General features: G+C 31.2%; 2 protein-coding genes across 6 annotated transcripts; both read right to left on the bottom strand.

The window, feature by feature from the left end:
• Positions 1-2,711: 2,711 nt before the first annotated feature.
• LOC105144658 (hypothetical protein) lies at positions 2,712-5,703 on the bottom strand. Its single transcript, XM_011053698.2, has 4 exons — positions 5,498-5,703; positions 4,674-4,873; positions 4,136-4,329; positions 2,712-2,993 (listed from the first exon to the last, which is right to left on the bottom strand). Exons 2-4 carry the CDS (start codon positions 4,868-4,870, stop codon positions 2,806-2,808), a joined length of 579 nt encoding a protein of 192 aa, XP_011052000.1. The 5' UTR covers positions 4,871-4,873; positions 5,498-5,703; the 3' UTR covers positions 2,712-2,805.
• Positions 5,704-5,814: 111 nt separating this feature from the next.
• On the bottom strand, positions 5,815-16,581 carry LOC105144659 (uncharacterized). Of its 5 annotated transcripts, none has more exons than XM_087413640.1 (21): positions 16,198-16,581; positions 15,567-15,804; positions 13,909-15,491; positions 13,714-13,827; positions 13,470-13,622; positions 13,218-13,375; positions 12,329-12,386; positions 11,299-11,475; positions 11,013-11,226; positions 9,376-9,472; positions 8,967-9,172; positions 8,689-8,887; positions 8,377-8,622; positions 8,185-8,304; positions 7,398-7,540; positions 7,131-7,317; positions 6,962-7,049; positions 6,759-6,878; positions 6,456-6,623; positions 6,288-6,395; positions 5,815-6,096 (listed from the first exon to the last, which is right to left on the bottom strand). In XM_087413640.1, exons 2-21 carry the CDS (start codon positions 15,691-15,693, stop codon positions 5,917-5,919), a joined length of 4,446 nt encoding a protein of 1,481 aa, XP_087269766.1. In that variant the 5' UTR covers positions 15,694-15,804; positions 16,198-16,581; the 3' UTR covers positions 5,815-5,916. The 5 variants fall into 5 exon arrangements, with proteins under 5 accessions (XP_087269766.1, XP_087269767.1, XP_011052001.1 ...); XM_087413641.1 differs by having other exon boundaries at positions 16,201-16,581; XM_011053699.2 differs by having other exon boundaries at positions 16,259-16,580.
• Positions 16,582-16,623: the final 42 nt, after the last annotated feature.

Below are 16,623 nucleotides of genomic sequence, written 5' to 3'. Positions count from 1 at the left end.
ATCTTCAAATAAGATGAAAATTATAAAAGCGAGCAAATTTACTAGGTACTGACCAATGAAATAATCAATATTCTAGTAAATTCGCTCACTTTTATACAATAATTTTCACCTCATTTCAAGATACAGAATCGATTCCCATGGCCACCAATCTCTCCTCTTATTCAGAGTGTTACCAGCATTTGTGGCGACCTCGTAACTATGACATAGGAAATGAAGAACTAATATTTAATATGGCTGTTATGTGGAAATCATCGTTTCCGGTCGATATCTTCATCGCTATATAAGCATATGGCTGTGTTCGTTATGAACGCTCACGCGCTTTAAGCACTTGTAATCATCATTTTATCTTTATCAAACGCTTTCAACTTGAAAAAGAGCCCGCATAAGAATATACTACTAGTAGTGTTACTACTAATACTACTACTAGTGCAGGAATAAATTCGCGCTACTATACTGTTCCTTGCATTTGTATTCAAATTATTTTTATATGTATAACAATAGTGCACTAGACAATGTCACTACTCATTTCAGTAGTGGCATTATTGTACAGGGTGGGCCATCTATTGGTACGTTTTTGAATTTCGTCGTATGGCAACACCGAACGAGCTACAGACCCGAAATTTTGACAGTTTATTAGTCATACCGTCCGCGGCACGAAACAACATGTTTTCTCTTGAAGAGCGTTTTGAAATTTTAAAAACTTATTTTCAAAGTCAGTGCTGTGTCGCCGAAACTGTACGAATTTTGAAAAGAAATATGGGTCGTGATAGAGCACCCACCGAAGGAGCTATACGCAAATTGGTGAGGAAAGTTCGTGAGAAAGGGATGTTAGTGGATGACAGAAGTGGTCCCAGAGCTCGGACAGTGCGCACACTCGAGAATATTGAGGCTGTGGCCCAAAGTATGAGACAGAATCCGACGACTTCAACTCGACGCCGATCGCAGCAACTGAGCATTAGTCGCACCAGCCTGAGGAGAATACTGCACAAAGACCTCGGATTCCTCTTATTCGCCTACAAGATCCAGATGACTCAGGAGTTGAAAGCAAATGACCATCCGCTTCGATATCAGTTTGCTGTGTGGGCTATAGACCAGCTCAATAATGACGTCGATTTTGGTCGAAAAATCATCTTTTCGGACGAAGCTCATTTCCATCTCGGCGGATATGTGAACAAGCAAAATTGCCGGATTTGGGGCTCGGAACAGCCACACACAATCGTAGAAAGACCAATGCATCCTCCAAGAGTCACAGTTTGGTGTGGATTTTGGAGTGGTGGCATAATTGGCCCATTTTTCTTTGAAAATGATGCTGGAAACGCCGTTACCGTCAATGGCGAACGCTACAGAGCCATGTTGACCAACTTTTTATGGCCTCAAATCGACACTATGAATGTGGACGACCTTTGGTTTCAACAAGATGGCGCCACATGCCATACAAGCCGACTTACCATCGACCTTCTGCGCACCAAGTTCAACAACCGCATAATCAGCCGTTCAGGAGATGTCAATTGGCCTGCGCGTAGCTGCGATTTGACACCGCTGGACTTTTTCCTGTGGGGTGCCGTTAAAGACCGATGTTATGCGGATAATCCAGAGACAATTCCAGCTTTGAAAAACAATATTACGACTGTTTTGAGTGAAATTGGCGCCGAGGTAGTCCAAAATGTCATTAATAATTGGGGTGACCGAATGGCATACTGTAAGGCCAGTAGAGGGAGCCACATGAACGAAATCGTTTTTCATTCTTGACGCGGATACTTTTAGCTTCACAACAAAAAAAAATTAATAAAAAATATCAATGTATGCTCATTTGATCGCATTTTTAAAAACGTACCAATAGATGGCCCACCCTGTATTAATAGTGATACGCTCGTTCCAGCAGTAGCACTTATATTGTACATTACTGCACTACTGCACTAGTATCATCCAAGTATCACAACTCATCCAAGTGATACTACTAGTAACACTAACGCGAATTTATAATTACATTTCTACACTACTAGTCATGAGTAATATCACTACTCATATCTGATATTCATTGTTACGGTGAATGTTGGACGTCGTATGACGGATGTTATACATGGCTGTGTTCCAAAATTTACTGCCAGTATTGAAAATCTGTAGTGCACGTGAAAATGATAGATTTATAGTACTTGCAAATTTCGTGGCCATAGTATAAATCCTATAAATTTCAAGTATGCTGGATTCATTCAGAGTGATCCTGAGTAGCTCGCGAGAGACAAAACGAACAATGCTAATTATTCTTCTCGCATTTGACTGTAGTTGGTCAATTTCTTATGGTTTAAGGCTTAAAAAATACCGTATTGTAGATCCGAACTAAAAGAACATAATGGTAATGTTCATGGTATGTTAAAATACATACAAAATATTGTAATATGTATTAGAGTTCGAAAATTCCCTCTAAAATCTGTGAATTTTTTAAATAAAAAGGATTTAACTTAGTCTTTAAATTCAGATTGGAATCTCATTTTAAAGAGTAAAAACTGAACTAGTCTTAATAAAAAATAACTCTGACTCTTCAAAGATTTTTGCTCTAAAAGTTTGAGAATACGTTTCAATTCTTGATCAGAAGAAAGCATAATTTTAAAACGGTTCGCACAAATAACAGTCCATTAAAATTGATGCAAAATACTTTTAAAAAGAAATAGGTATAATACGTTCATATATTACTTTATGATTTAATCATATAATTAACAATTAGAAATAATTTTATTTTAATAAAGAAAAAATAGATTGCAATGAGCTAGAAATACATCATGTGTAAGTAATATTTCGCTAGTGACTCTAATTCTCTCTTTTGTTATTAACAGCAAACTCAGATTTCAGCCTCTTCAGAATTTCTTTCCGTTGATACATGACTTCTCTGTGACATAGTGGCGAGAACGCGATTGGGCATTCATACTGTACGGTCTCAATGCATCTCGTATCTTCCGTGCCATGCAATTCAAATCTGAATTGCGAAATAGACTCCACTAAAAAATAAACAGGCTGATTAGAATATCCAATTCGTCTCAACACGCAAATGAAAGTTTATGCATTAAAAAGTGTAGCAGGATAAGCAGGCTGCCCCCGCACTTATCTGGTTGAAATTTTTACCATAAGTTAACAACGATGCAAGAATGAATTTCATAAAATATGTATTATATCTGAAAAAAAATTTTTATGGAAGTTATGGGAGTGAAAATCGACGAAACGAATTTTCTCTTTAATGGATGAACCGATTTCGATGAAAAAAAAAATGTTATAGGTTTAATGGTATTTAAAAAAAATTATTTCGAAAATTTTTTTTCGAAAACGATTGAAAAAAATTCCTAAAATTAAAAAAAAAAATTTTTTTTTCAATAGGATGTACTTGAAACACTATTACTATTTTTTACTAAAATGATCTTCTTATCTTATAGTATAATATATTTAATTTTCAAAACGATCGGAAAGGTAATACATAGCTTTAAAAAATGAAGAATTTGAGCATATGATTAACCGAATGTTGCTGTATAACTTATAATAAAAATCAAATAAATCCGGGGGCAACTTATACTCATCCTGCTATGCCCTTTACGATCAGAACCGAACGGAACGCATGAACGAAATCACGTGAATGAAAATTATTCAAAAATAGTCCTATTTCTAGCAGTAGCTTGCGAGAATAGATCACATACAGTGCTTACAAAGTGCAAAAAAATGCATATAATCACTATTTTAGAGCTTTGCAAACGCTGCTGTGGTACTTTTACTTACTTTACGGCAGACGGTTTATAAATAATTGTATGAGAATCATACTTAAAAGTTTTTAGCAACACTAATAAATGGACAAATGACCCAAGTAAAGCTTTATTGCTAATAAATAATTATATTTCTCATGTATGAATTAATTAATTAAATATACTGAATGCGAGTTAAAATATTTTGATCTTGCATAAGCCATTTTCTTATAGTCATGCTTTTTTGTTCTTGTTCTAAACATTTTTATAAAATTTCTGAAATTATTGATCAATTTTTTATCTGCGTTAGCGATTTATGCGCGAATGATTTAAGCGAGGAAAAAGTGAAATTGATTGCATAGACTGATTTGTGAGAGGCGGAGTAAACAGAATTGCAAGCGGTGTCCACTTACAACAGCCAAAATCAAGGAAGAAGCAAGTCAGATGCCTGGAACTGATGACGTAGCCATGGTTGTCCGGTTTAACGGCGTAGTATCCGTGCGCTACGTTACGGATCATTGATAAATGACTTAGATGTTCTGTATACCGTACGGAATATTTCCAGTGATCGTAATTCCCGCCTTCGTCGAGTACATTAAAGTCTTCTCTGTATCATAAATTCAAACGAATGAGAGAGAGAGAGAGAGATATGCTCATAAATAAAGCATACAAAATAGGTGACAAACAATCAAAGATTCGAAATTTCGAACTTACTCGGTTTCGAATCTCTCAGATTCGAAAACGAATCGAATCGAATCCACTATGATTTGATTCGACTCAAATTCGAACTAATTCGCACACCCCTACAAATTTTATTTATTTATCAGTTGTCAATCATAAAATATTGATCATATCTATCCCTGATTTATAGTATACTCTCTTTTTTTTCTTCTTTTTATTAATACAATATTGATCCTTTTTATTTCAAGATATTGTCTGATTCCTACTTACATTGTTGGATTTAATTTTTTCATGTTGCTAAAATCAGCCACGAACTCCCACACTAGTTTGGGATCCGATTTATTTATAATGCCTTCGAACATCACTTGATGTTTCTTCTTATAAACAAATAGTATATAAAGAAGCAAAGCTCCTAGAACGCTGTGCAAAATAGATCTCGTTTTCCATTTCATAGGATTAAAACTCATCTTCTGTGTGTTCAACAAAAAGAAATAAACAAATTATAGGTCAATTCTCTTTCTCGACAGTGTATTAAAACATTCGACACTCATTCGCATTTTGTGTATATCGATCAAATTTAAATATAAAATCGAATTGCTGGCTTTTTAAAATTTTTGGATACGTCAAAGATCTTTAGACTTTGCAGCATTTTTATAATATTCCTCAAATATCTTCAATAATTTTCCCCCTTTTAATTCTTTCAAAAAATTATTTTTCAAAATTTTGATAAAATTTAAAAATGTATTTAATTATGCATCCAAGCACATATCGATCTTGAAAATGAAATTTCAGAAATATTATCGAATTAAACACGTGATATTATTCATGTTTTTGTAATTACAATTATAAAAGACATGATATATAATAATTATAAAGATACTATATATATTAAACACTATAATGATATTAAAATATATACATATTTCGGAGATGTCTATTTCCAGATAACATGAACGAAGCGAAATAATATATTTTGTATCCCAAAAACATAATTCCTTTCAGAAACAAAGATATAACACGGAATGCAAGAATTCGATGTGCCAAAGCGATATTACACGAGAACAAAATATTTTTAAATAAATGAGATTTCGCACTTATCGCTGTTGCAAGAATCGTCCGATTGGCGCAGGTTCGTAAATACTTCCGGTTGAAAGTTATCACCCCGAAGTTCGGAAATGTCGAAAGAGAGCGATAGAAGAAATCTCGCCAGCAAGATAGCGACTCTGTCGCGCTCCGATCCCACACTGGATCTCGTCCGGTAATTTTTTTTTTTTCGCTACGCCTCGTCGCTACGTCACGGTTGTATGAATGTAGATTCCAGGGCCGGCAATAGGTCTATCTCCAAAATGGCGAGTAAAATAGGATCCCTCAATGCGTCTCGCAAAAATTTGGCCAGATACACAGGAGAAAATTATTCTTGGGCAGTACATGGCAAAAATGTATTTTTCAGATTTTATATACAAGATTTTTTTATAAACAAAGGATAATCTATAAAAGTCTCTATTCTCGTTGTCTATGTGGCAACGATGTTAATTTGTTCTTTTTTGTCAAGCGTAGACTTTTCGTGCATCAATAGTAAAGTGTTCAGATCACGGGACTTAGACATGAAATTCAAGTTCAATAATCTCACTAAGCCGTTTTGATAGCCCGTTGCAAGCCATAGATAACTCCACGCATTTGGATTCCAAGCCATCTAAAAAAATATTAAAAAATATATTATTTCACCTTTTATTAGTATTTCATTTCTAGTTACATTTTTATATGGAAAATGTGCAAAATGCGTGACTTTTAAAACGTGCTAATATATATTTTAATTATATTTTAAAATGTATATTTTAGTTATGTTGAAAAGAAAGTAGGTAAAAATATTATTGCTGACTATACCCTGTTTGCAGAAGTAAATGGATATTGTTCAATAGGGATAGACATCAGTTTGTCATTATTCAAAGTATCCTTATTTGGTTTATTCCTAGCGATATATTTTTCCAAATCCTGTAGAAAATTGATTAAAATTAGACATTAAGAAATAAAAAAATAAATCTGACAACTTACCATTAAATTATCATGGAAGACGATTCCAAAACGATCATTGCATTCGTTATAGGTTTCTGGCATATAGTGATATTCCTTGGAATTCTTTTTATCTTTATTTTTATCATTTTCATTATCTCTATGTTGCTGTTCTTTTAAGAAATCCACCGTCTTAATGAAAGAGTTTAACTATAATAAAAAAAAAAATATATATATATATATATATATATATATATATATATATAGTAATAAGATACTATAATAAAATATGTAATTGTCAGAAATCTTATGAATATGACGATGTAAGAAAGTACAACTTTCTACCTGTCTTTTCTTAGGCAATATTTTTTCTGTATACAATAGTTGATGAGGAAAGACAGTCATTACTTCTCCAGCTAAAGTACCATGTGCAATACTATTAGCATGATCGGAAACAGCGAGACCCTAAAAAGTTGAATGTTATTTAGGAGAATGTACAATTAATTGACATTTGAAAAAGACAAGCCAAGATAATATGATATTCTTACGTAAGTTGGCGAATTAGTTGCTAAAATTGGGCAATATTTGTATCCGTATTCTCTCAATGGTACTATCATGGAATACGTATAATGATATCTGAAAAAATAATCGTATCAGAAGGAATCGTAATTGATTGTTATCAATTATCATCCTTGCTTGCGACAAAATAAATTTTACCCAAGTGCATCGTCGAAACTAAGAATTGCACACGGCCAATTCATCATCCATGCACCGTTCGATACTATGCCTTTTTTTATATAACTTTGCGGTGCACTCGTTTCTTCTAAGTCCCAAAATTTATACGATTTGTCTACACTCGCGGAAGCGAGGAATCGACTTTTACCGTACGGAACTAATGCTACCACTATGCAAAAAGACAAGACAATACGTTTTTACATATACATTTTCTCCTTATGTGAGATGATGATATGAGTTTATACTTACTGGTAATTGCGTTGTAATGAGCAAAGAAATGTTGATAAACATTTATAAATTTTGTATTCATCCGTACATTGAGCAACAGAGGTGAGGTAGTCGTAAGACGCCATAGTCCGATGTAACCATTCGAGAAGCCTGCAGCGATGATGCTAAAAAAATATATTATTTTTACAATATATATATATATATATATATATATATATATATATATATATATATACAATAATCCTTGAGTATTCTAAAAGAGTTTAAAGGTGATTAATTTAAGACTTTATATGTTCGAAATAACTTAAGCCTATTCTACAATGTGTTCTTTTCCCTTTTTTTTGTTTTTTGTCTCTTGTTTTTTTCCCCTTTGCAACCGTTTTATCGATAATTATATTTTTTGCTACGTGTTTCTTCTGAAATTCATTAATTTTTATCCAGCGACATAAAAACCGGATAAGAAGTAAAAAAAACAAGATGTAAAAAATAACAAAAAGTGAGCAACAGAAAACAAAAAACACATAGAATAATCATTGGCTTCAAAGATATATAGGACGTCAAAGTCGAAAAAATTCAATTTTTTTTCAAAAATTTCAAAAACACTCGGATTAATTTGATGAAATCGTTTAAATATACATAAATTTCGTTAAAATAATTCGAGCAATTTTCGAAATTTGTGAAAAAAAAACAAAATTTTCGTCTTTAATTAATGTGAGGAACCATTTCTTAAAATCTTTTAAAATATTTATGAAATGATTGCTCTACGTATATAAATTTTACGAAAAATAATTTATATTGCGAATATTACCTATGTCCATGTTCCTTCGTCCACGACAGTTTAGTGCATTGCCAATCTTGTTCGTTATTATCGTACATAAGAGTATTTACAACCAGTGTCATTACCGGATCAGTCTTATAAATCGGCAATCTTGTAAATCACATAAAAATTTTATAAATAACCGAAAGAGGAGTAATAATGTGCAATCAAAATACGACTCACGAATTATTTTCCGTTTTTTCGAATTTAAGTTCATCCGCAAACGGTAGCGAATAAATATTTATACATCCGTCCGAGCATGCAGCTGCAAGTAATCCCATTCGCCTGATTTTACTTTCATCTGCTTTATAATTGTCAAGATCGACATCCTGATAGCATCCCGATGGACACCACTCTAAACACCAAATTGTACCGCTGTTATGTGCAATCGCATAAGCTAAGACGGGCGATCTATTCTTGCTATTAACTCTGAAAACAATATACAATATAATCCCAATAACGTTACAAATTATAACAATGTCTTTAGTTATTTACTGATGATTTAAGGATCCAACATCCCATATCTGTATGATATTCGGGCCCAAATATTTATTTCTCACAGTATATTTACTTTCCATCGTGGGATGTGTGCTAATTGCGACGTATTGAGTCGGATTTTTGGACCATATCAATGATGGAATGGGTAACCATGCTAACGCCCATATAGGACCACCGACAAAAAATGTTGGCACAGCTAAAACAAAATTTTATTTAATTATTCTTTGTTATATTTCCATATATCATAGTATGTATAAATAAATATCGTAAATTACCTTCATAAATATCACTTTCAAATCTATTTATGCGGTTCCAATTATCCTTGTCAGAACTCGTTTTCGATAAATTGACGTTTACTTGCTTGAAGGCCATTGAAACTGTTAATTCTGGGAGATACGTTGCCGCATCATTATTTTCCAATAACGTAAAACAATTTGGCATATCATCTTTGAATAATGCCAATTCATAATTTTTCAGCTCACTGTTACATTATAATAAATAAAAAATATATATGTAAAAATATATATTATTTTAAAAAAATATATATTATATATAAAAAATATATATTATTTCAGTAAATAAAAAATAATTTAATAAAAAATCAGTTCTATTAATGTAAAGTAATAAAAGCTATGTAAAGATAAAATTAAAATAAAAAAATCTTTAACAGCCAATTATATTTACAAATCCAGAGTCCAACGTAAAGCTGGTTTATAAGTTTCAGTTGAATGAGGACTTTGAGTTGTTTCTTTATCCAAGAAAGCCATTTTTCGGTAGATTCCTAAAATTTTTTCAGAGATTCTTTCAGAGAGTCTTTTAAATATTTGATTGTACATATATATCTATGTAATTATTCTACTAAAAAATAATATAAGAATATGCTAAATAAATATTTTCTTTACGACTTTGTTTATATGTAATTATACATATATTAATTTGTATAAAACATTTTTTATGAATATATTTAAGCAAAGAAGTTTACGCATTTTAGATGATTTGGGAAGCAGGGATCATCATTTTTTAGATTCATCGTTTTTTAATTTCGGTTTTACTGACGGAATCCGAAAATTATAAAATAATCTGAGTATCCTGGAAATATAATTTTGACATGTTTTCACAGAAAAAGATACTATTGATTTCGTCATTTTGTCGAGCTTTTTTTTATTAAAATCGATTATCGTTAAAGTTGTGATTCTTACTTGTATTACAGAATAAATAAGGTTTCCTAGTGAAGGCTATTATAGAATATTTATGGAGCGAAATATTATATAGAGTCCTATTTTAAAATAACAATAATTATATAAAAAGACTCGATAAATTAAAAAATATATGTAAAATCGAGGGCACAAGTCAAACGATAGTTCTTATGTATTAATAATTAAAACTTTTAATAATAAATTAAATATAAATCATAAACAAACGTTTCAATCTATTAAATCATTTACAAAAAATGTGTGTGTGTGTGTGTGTGTGTGTGTGTGTTAAACACAATATTATAAATCTTTAAAATTATCAATACAATTTAGAAGTCTATATAAAATCGATTTTTTTTAACCGAAGATTTCGCGAACAGTATAAATCGATGGTACAATACTTGACTATACATATTGTAATTTTTTAACTCTTCTAATTAGAACAGTTCTTATTAATCCACAACTAATTGCATTTTTTCCATAGTAAATTAGTGTCTGATATTTTTCTGCCATATATTCTTTGGGTGAATCGAACATCAATATTGTAAAATTTGGAGTCCAAAATTACATTGATAGACATATGCAATTGATTATGGTAAAATATAAAATATTACATAAACTATTGATTTTTTTATATCATTATCTTAATACTTTCATATGAAAAATAATTAGAGGAATCATATTGTGTAAAAAAATTTTTTAAAATCAATTCCATTTTAAAAAATGGAGGTGACTTTCATTTGAAATATTTTTTTATATCGTCAAAAATAAGCGAGATATTGCAGATGATCGATTTAAGTGGACCACCTTGTATAAATATATATTATTCTTTAGTGCAAGCATATAAATATATAAGAGTTACGATTTTAATAATAATCAATTTTAATAAAAAAAACTCGATAAAATGATAAAATCAATCGTTAATTCCTTCTATTAAAATGTCTCAAAATTACATTCCTAAGATACTCGAACTATTTTAACTATTTTCAGCAAAGTGAAATTCTATAAAAAAAAAAAATTCAACAATCCCTGCTTTCCAAAGCAGGGATAGCTTAAAATGCATAAATTCCTTTATGCATTAAAAAAAAATTAGAATATATTTATTTATTTATTATCTATTCGACTTACTTGTATTGTCGGATTTTATTTTCGATGGGCGACGACTACTGAACTTTCGTTTTACATCACATTCATGTTTATTTTCATCTGATAAATACTCATCTTCCTCTGTCTCATAATCAGAATATTTCTCTAAATCACAAACGGAATGAGTTTCAGTTATATGATCTACAATCTTATCTCCAGAATCTGCAGAAAACTTGCAGATTTTACACATATAATTCTAGAAAGAAATATTGTGTTTTTTTATCTTAATCATTCTTTCAAATGTGATAGATATTATAAAATACAATACCTCTTGTGGAATGAAATCACATTGATAGTAATGTTCACAAATGGTTTCGTACGAGGAACACGTAAAAGTACATCCTATATGCTTACAAGATATGACACCTGATTCTAATTCTTTTTTCCACATAACTTTCCAAGCGCTTGGTATTTTTTTCTTGTCCATTATTTGTACTATATCGTTCTAAATATATTAAGTGTATTAACATACATATATGCACGCACACACGCACGCGTGCACGCATTCACACACATGCATACATGTTAATATATTTAAATACACAAATAAAAGTTTAAAGCCTATAACGGTTGAAGCTGGATCTTAAATAATTTCCATGTGAATTTATACTGTGCGCCATATGTTGTGTATACTCGTATTCGGAGAAAGCGCGCTTTTATCTCTAAAATTCTATAGTATGCGTGACGTAAATTATAACATGTTAGCGCGCTAACATTGTTGTAAGCGCGTTCTAAATACCGGCCATTGTGTATAAAAAAATTCACATAAAAAATTATTTAACCATCTAAGATCTAGTCTTAAAGATCTAGCTTCGACTATAGACTTTAAACTTTCATTTGTTATGTATTCATATATAATTCACATTAATAAATCGTTTATTATTGTTAATAAAATATATTTAATAAGATTAAATAACATTAGTATAATTAATTTTGTTTTGCTATGTGTATTGTAAATCGGTATAATAAATGCTGATCATTTAGGCTGCATATGGGTTGGTAAAATAAGGGGCAGGAACCAAGCTGAAAATCGGCTAAAATGTGCAACTAAATCTCAGCACTGCTTTAGAAATTAGTATTTTATTAATCATTGGGAAAATTGCAAAATAGTAGAGGATTTTTCGAATCAGTTTTTGATCAGGAATAGCGCTATATGATTCGTGGGCGAACTTTAAGAAACACCCTGTATACAAATTTACAATGCATGTAACAAAGAAAATTTTAATATACAAATGTGAATCCAAACTTTTCAGGAGACACGATAGTGTCTCGAGTGTCTCTATATAAATATTCTTTACCGTGCTTAGATTTTGTTCTTTTAAAGATTTGGTGAGTTCCAATATCCTTGGTATTGCTCTGTAATTACAAAATATATGTATATAAGTATATACATATATAGGATGTTCAAAAAAGGTCAGGACCTCGGATTTACTCGGAAGGATGACATTTTTGAAAGAAACGTTTCAGACAAAAGCTTGTAAGATATAAAAGTATTTACAGATCTTACCAATTCTGAAATAAAATCTGTAAATAGATTTTTTTATACCTTACAACTTTTGTCTGAAACATTTCTTTCAAAAATGTTATCCTTCCGAGTAAATCCGGGGTCTTAACTTTTTTTTAACACCCTGTATACTGTCCCAATAACTATTAGCACTTGAAATATCTTCGAATCTATAAGATCTAGAGGAAAGTTTGTATAACCATTGCACGATATGAAGAGGTCTATCATATAGCGATAATAATTTTTGTCAGGTGGAGGCGCTTCAGAAATTTCAAGGTCATTCATTTCAACTTCATTAAAAAAAATGGAATTATATAATTTTTTACGTAATATGATTCCTCTAGTTATTCTGCGTATAAAAATATTAAGATAAAAGTATCGAAAAATCAATAATTTACAACATATTTTATACTTTATTCTGGCACATATTGAGATAAAATATTAAATAACTCATAAATTACTAATTTTTTTATAATCGTACCTTAATACTTTTATGAACAGAATAATGAAATGAATTAATTGGTGTAAAAAAATACATAATTACTTTTAAAAAATATAACTGCAAAATGGATAATTTTTTAAATAAGCAATTATGTATCTTTTTACACCAATTCTCTATATACACACGTATACATTAATAAGTGTATAATTGAAGTAACTTTTAATTAAAATTTGATATTTACTTCTCTGCTGCTTTCCGTTTAGTTTTTTCTAATCGTAGTTCCGTTTCTTTAATTTTACTCTGTTCTAATTGCCTGTGATAACGTTCATGTACTTCCACAGAGGAAGGCATCATACTTGCGTGGCAAATGGGACATGTCACCATTAACGCTTGCCTTTCCTATAATAATAAAATAGGTAAAAACCTTTAAAAAAGTGCCACATGTATTTGCATACATGTAATATATAATAAATACAACGCTTTTTTTGCTTACTTCTTCTGATTTACCACAAAATTGCATATGTGATATAAAACCATCAACACTCCGTCTCGTAGCCTCACATTTTTCACAAGTTAGAAATTTCTTTTTTTGCTTAAGAGCAGCAGTTAATACTCTCTTCAACAATTTTACGTCATTTTCAAAATTCTGTACATATAAACAAATTTACATTTTATATAAATTTTTATTAATAGTACAAAAATCTACAAAGAATGCTTTATTAAACATATTTTATTACCAATGGTTCATCATCTTTTCGCCAAGCCATGTTATTATGATGATATAAATTGTGTGATGACCATTGTTTCTTCGGTACTTCTTGGTCGCACTTAGCACAAGTTACCAATTGTATCTATAAAGGATATTTAATTGAATTACTCATATTTTAATTATGATGCTGTAGCATAAATTTTTAAGATATACTGCAACCTACGGCTTTTTCAATATGTGTAACATTTGAATCTGTAATACCATCTTTGGTGTTCATTATACAACTTGTTATACTTGTGTCATCTATTTTGTTACTCTCCTCCGTTGTCGACTGAGAAACGTTTGTCGTTGTTAATCTTGGAGTGTATTCGGTATCTACCAAATTTTGTACTGTTCCTCTACCGCGTCCTCTACCGCGTCCTCGACCGCGTCCTCGACCGCGACCTCGACCCCGGCCTCTTGAACCAGGTGGTCGACCTCGTTTCTTGATGACGAAAATTTCTTCTTCCGCGGTATCAGTTTCATCGCTCATCATACTGATATCAAACCTAATTTTACTAGCGCGTCTTTTATCATGTATTATGGATTCGGTGCTAGTTTTGATAATTTCTCGTAACATATCATCGTCTCTTGATCTTTTTAGCGTGATTTGATCTGTGGAACCATCTATCACTTTCTTAGGTCTACCCCTTTTTCTCTTGATATTTTGTACTTCAAATGATTGGCTTTGTTCGTCATGTTCCACATTTATCTCACTTGTCACAGATGTATCCCGATGTGCTGCATTATTCTCAACGGATGAAAATGATGATTTAAATAAATCATCATTTTCATCCGTTGCTTTAGATATAAACTTCTTATTTGTATCTTCGTCAGATGAAATTTGTTGCTTAATTGAATGCACAAGCTGTGTACATTTTTCTGTCAACTTTAAATCGTTACTATCGTCTACTGTTGTCGATTGCTTTCCTCCTGCAAATGATTGCAATGAATTTGTCAATTTATTCTCAACTTTAATTAATTTCGACTTTTTATTATTATCTTCGATAGAAGCTTTCAAATTTGTGAGCAGTGATCTTGTCAGTTTAGCTGGTAGTACAGTTATTCTATTCTTGATTTCCTCAATTTCTTGCTTTTTCGTTACAATTATCTTGTCTGTAATATGATGTTCGTTCACAATTTGATTTTGTATTTTGATCGACAAGATATTATCATCAGTTAAACTTCGGGAAAAATTATTTGATATAATGACATCATTCATTTTGTCCCGCTGGAAATCTTTTTCATTTTGATCAGGTATGGTTTTGTTTACATTAGCATTATTCTCTATTGCGCATGATTGATGTAATGAACTTATACTTTTGTCTCTGGATGCCAAGATATCTGTGCTTTTTGCTTCCATAGATGTTCCCGGCTTAATTGAGAACAAAAGTTTTTTTCGAGAATGTATATTTGATGTATAATTTAAATTTTCTATTTTAGTAGGATATTCAGGTACAAATTCAGTTTCACATGCTGTATTTTGTAGAGTAATTAATTTATAAGATTCAGGTACTTTATTTCTATTTGAATTTGTTTCACTTTCCATTGCATTCTCTCTTCCTATATGTATTTTTTGCTCCAGATTGTCAGATTTGTTAACTCCTGCTCTGATAAAGTTGTTACTTGGAGTATGAAGCAATAGCCTTTCCTGTGCACAACTCTCTAGAATAATGGACTTACTTTCGCATTTATTGTTATTTTTGATGCCAGGATATTCATTATGCTTCCTATCAATTTCCGACAATACAATGTTTTTGTTTGATGCTTAAATTAAAAAATTGAAGATATCATTATTGATGTTGCCTTAAAAGTTAACTTTAGAAAATATAGTATACTTACAACTAGCTGCATCACTAATACAATTCTTCAACTTCTCAAAGCAAGGAGGAAATATACTTGAATCGCTCTTAGCTGCTTCATTGTATGCTCTATTTTTAGAAAAACATTTATTTTTTTTAAGCGACATATCACACGAGCTATCTCCTCTCTTTTTCACAGGATAAAAGATGATAGAAACAATTGTAAAAGTTGACTCTCTCTACACCATAACATGTGAGACGAGGAAATTCAATTTTACCTGCAAATAATTATTATAACTTTTATAATTTTAATGTTTTTAATCACATTCTCGAGTCTCATCTCGCGACATTTCGATGACAAAAAATACGGAGAAAAAATGAGGAAAAAATAAAGAAAATTCTGGGGATTCGAACGTGGAACATTTGAAATTGGAATCTAATCTCCTGTTTAGAGCTCTAAAGCACACTCGAACGTTCCGTTATTAAAAACTGATAATCTGTATTCGCGATTGTCCTACTGAAATTTTATAATTTTCGTAATTCTATTGTTATCAATAATTGAGAAATTTTCGATGTCTCATCATTTCACAATGTGAACGGACAACAAAAATAGGTTATGTGTCATTCGTTCCGATTTTTTTCTTAATTAACGTTAAAGTTTATGCACTTACTACATTATGTGATAAATAAAAGATTCTTTTTGTTTTTTTGTACAGGTGTTGCGCGTTTTACCTTTTTAAGTTGCGTACACACACGTAAACAGTAAACACACGCCTTGCTGAAAATGACACGATACTGATCACCTTATGTAACTCGCAGCGAGCGACGTGCCGCTAATTCAATTGTGGCTCAATAGTAAAACGACTGCTTAGTAAGGGGAGAGGCCTAAGCTGCCTAGGTTCGAATCTCGACAGTGCCCCCATGAGAGTTCTGAAACTAGTTTATTTTTTAGCTGAATTTCTTACACGAGATTCATCTATTTCTTTTTCTTTTCAGAGAAAAAGAGGAAAGATCAATTACAGACTCAATTAGAAAGAACAGATCTATTTTCCTCATTTTACATTTGTTGAATATGAAAAAAAAAAAATATATATATA

Source organism: Acromyrmex echinatior, chromosome 14 (genome assembly GCF_024713525.1).
Source record: "Acromyrmex echinatior isolate Ae372 chromosome 14, ASM2471352v2, whole genome shotgun sequence".
In the NCBI taxonomy this organism is placed as follows: domain Eukaryota; kingdom Metazoa; phylum Arthropoda; class Insecta; order Hymenoptera; family Formicidae; genus Acromyrmex; species Acromyrmex echinatior.
This window is presented reverse-complemented; position numbering and strand designations above follow the sequence as displayed.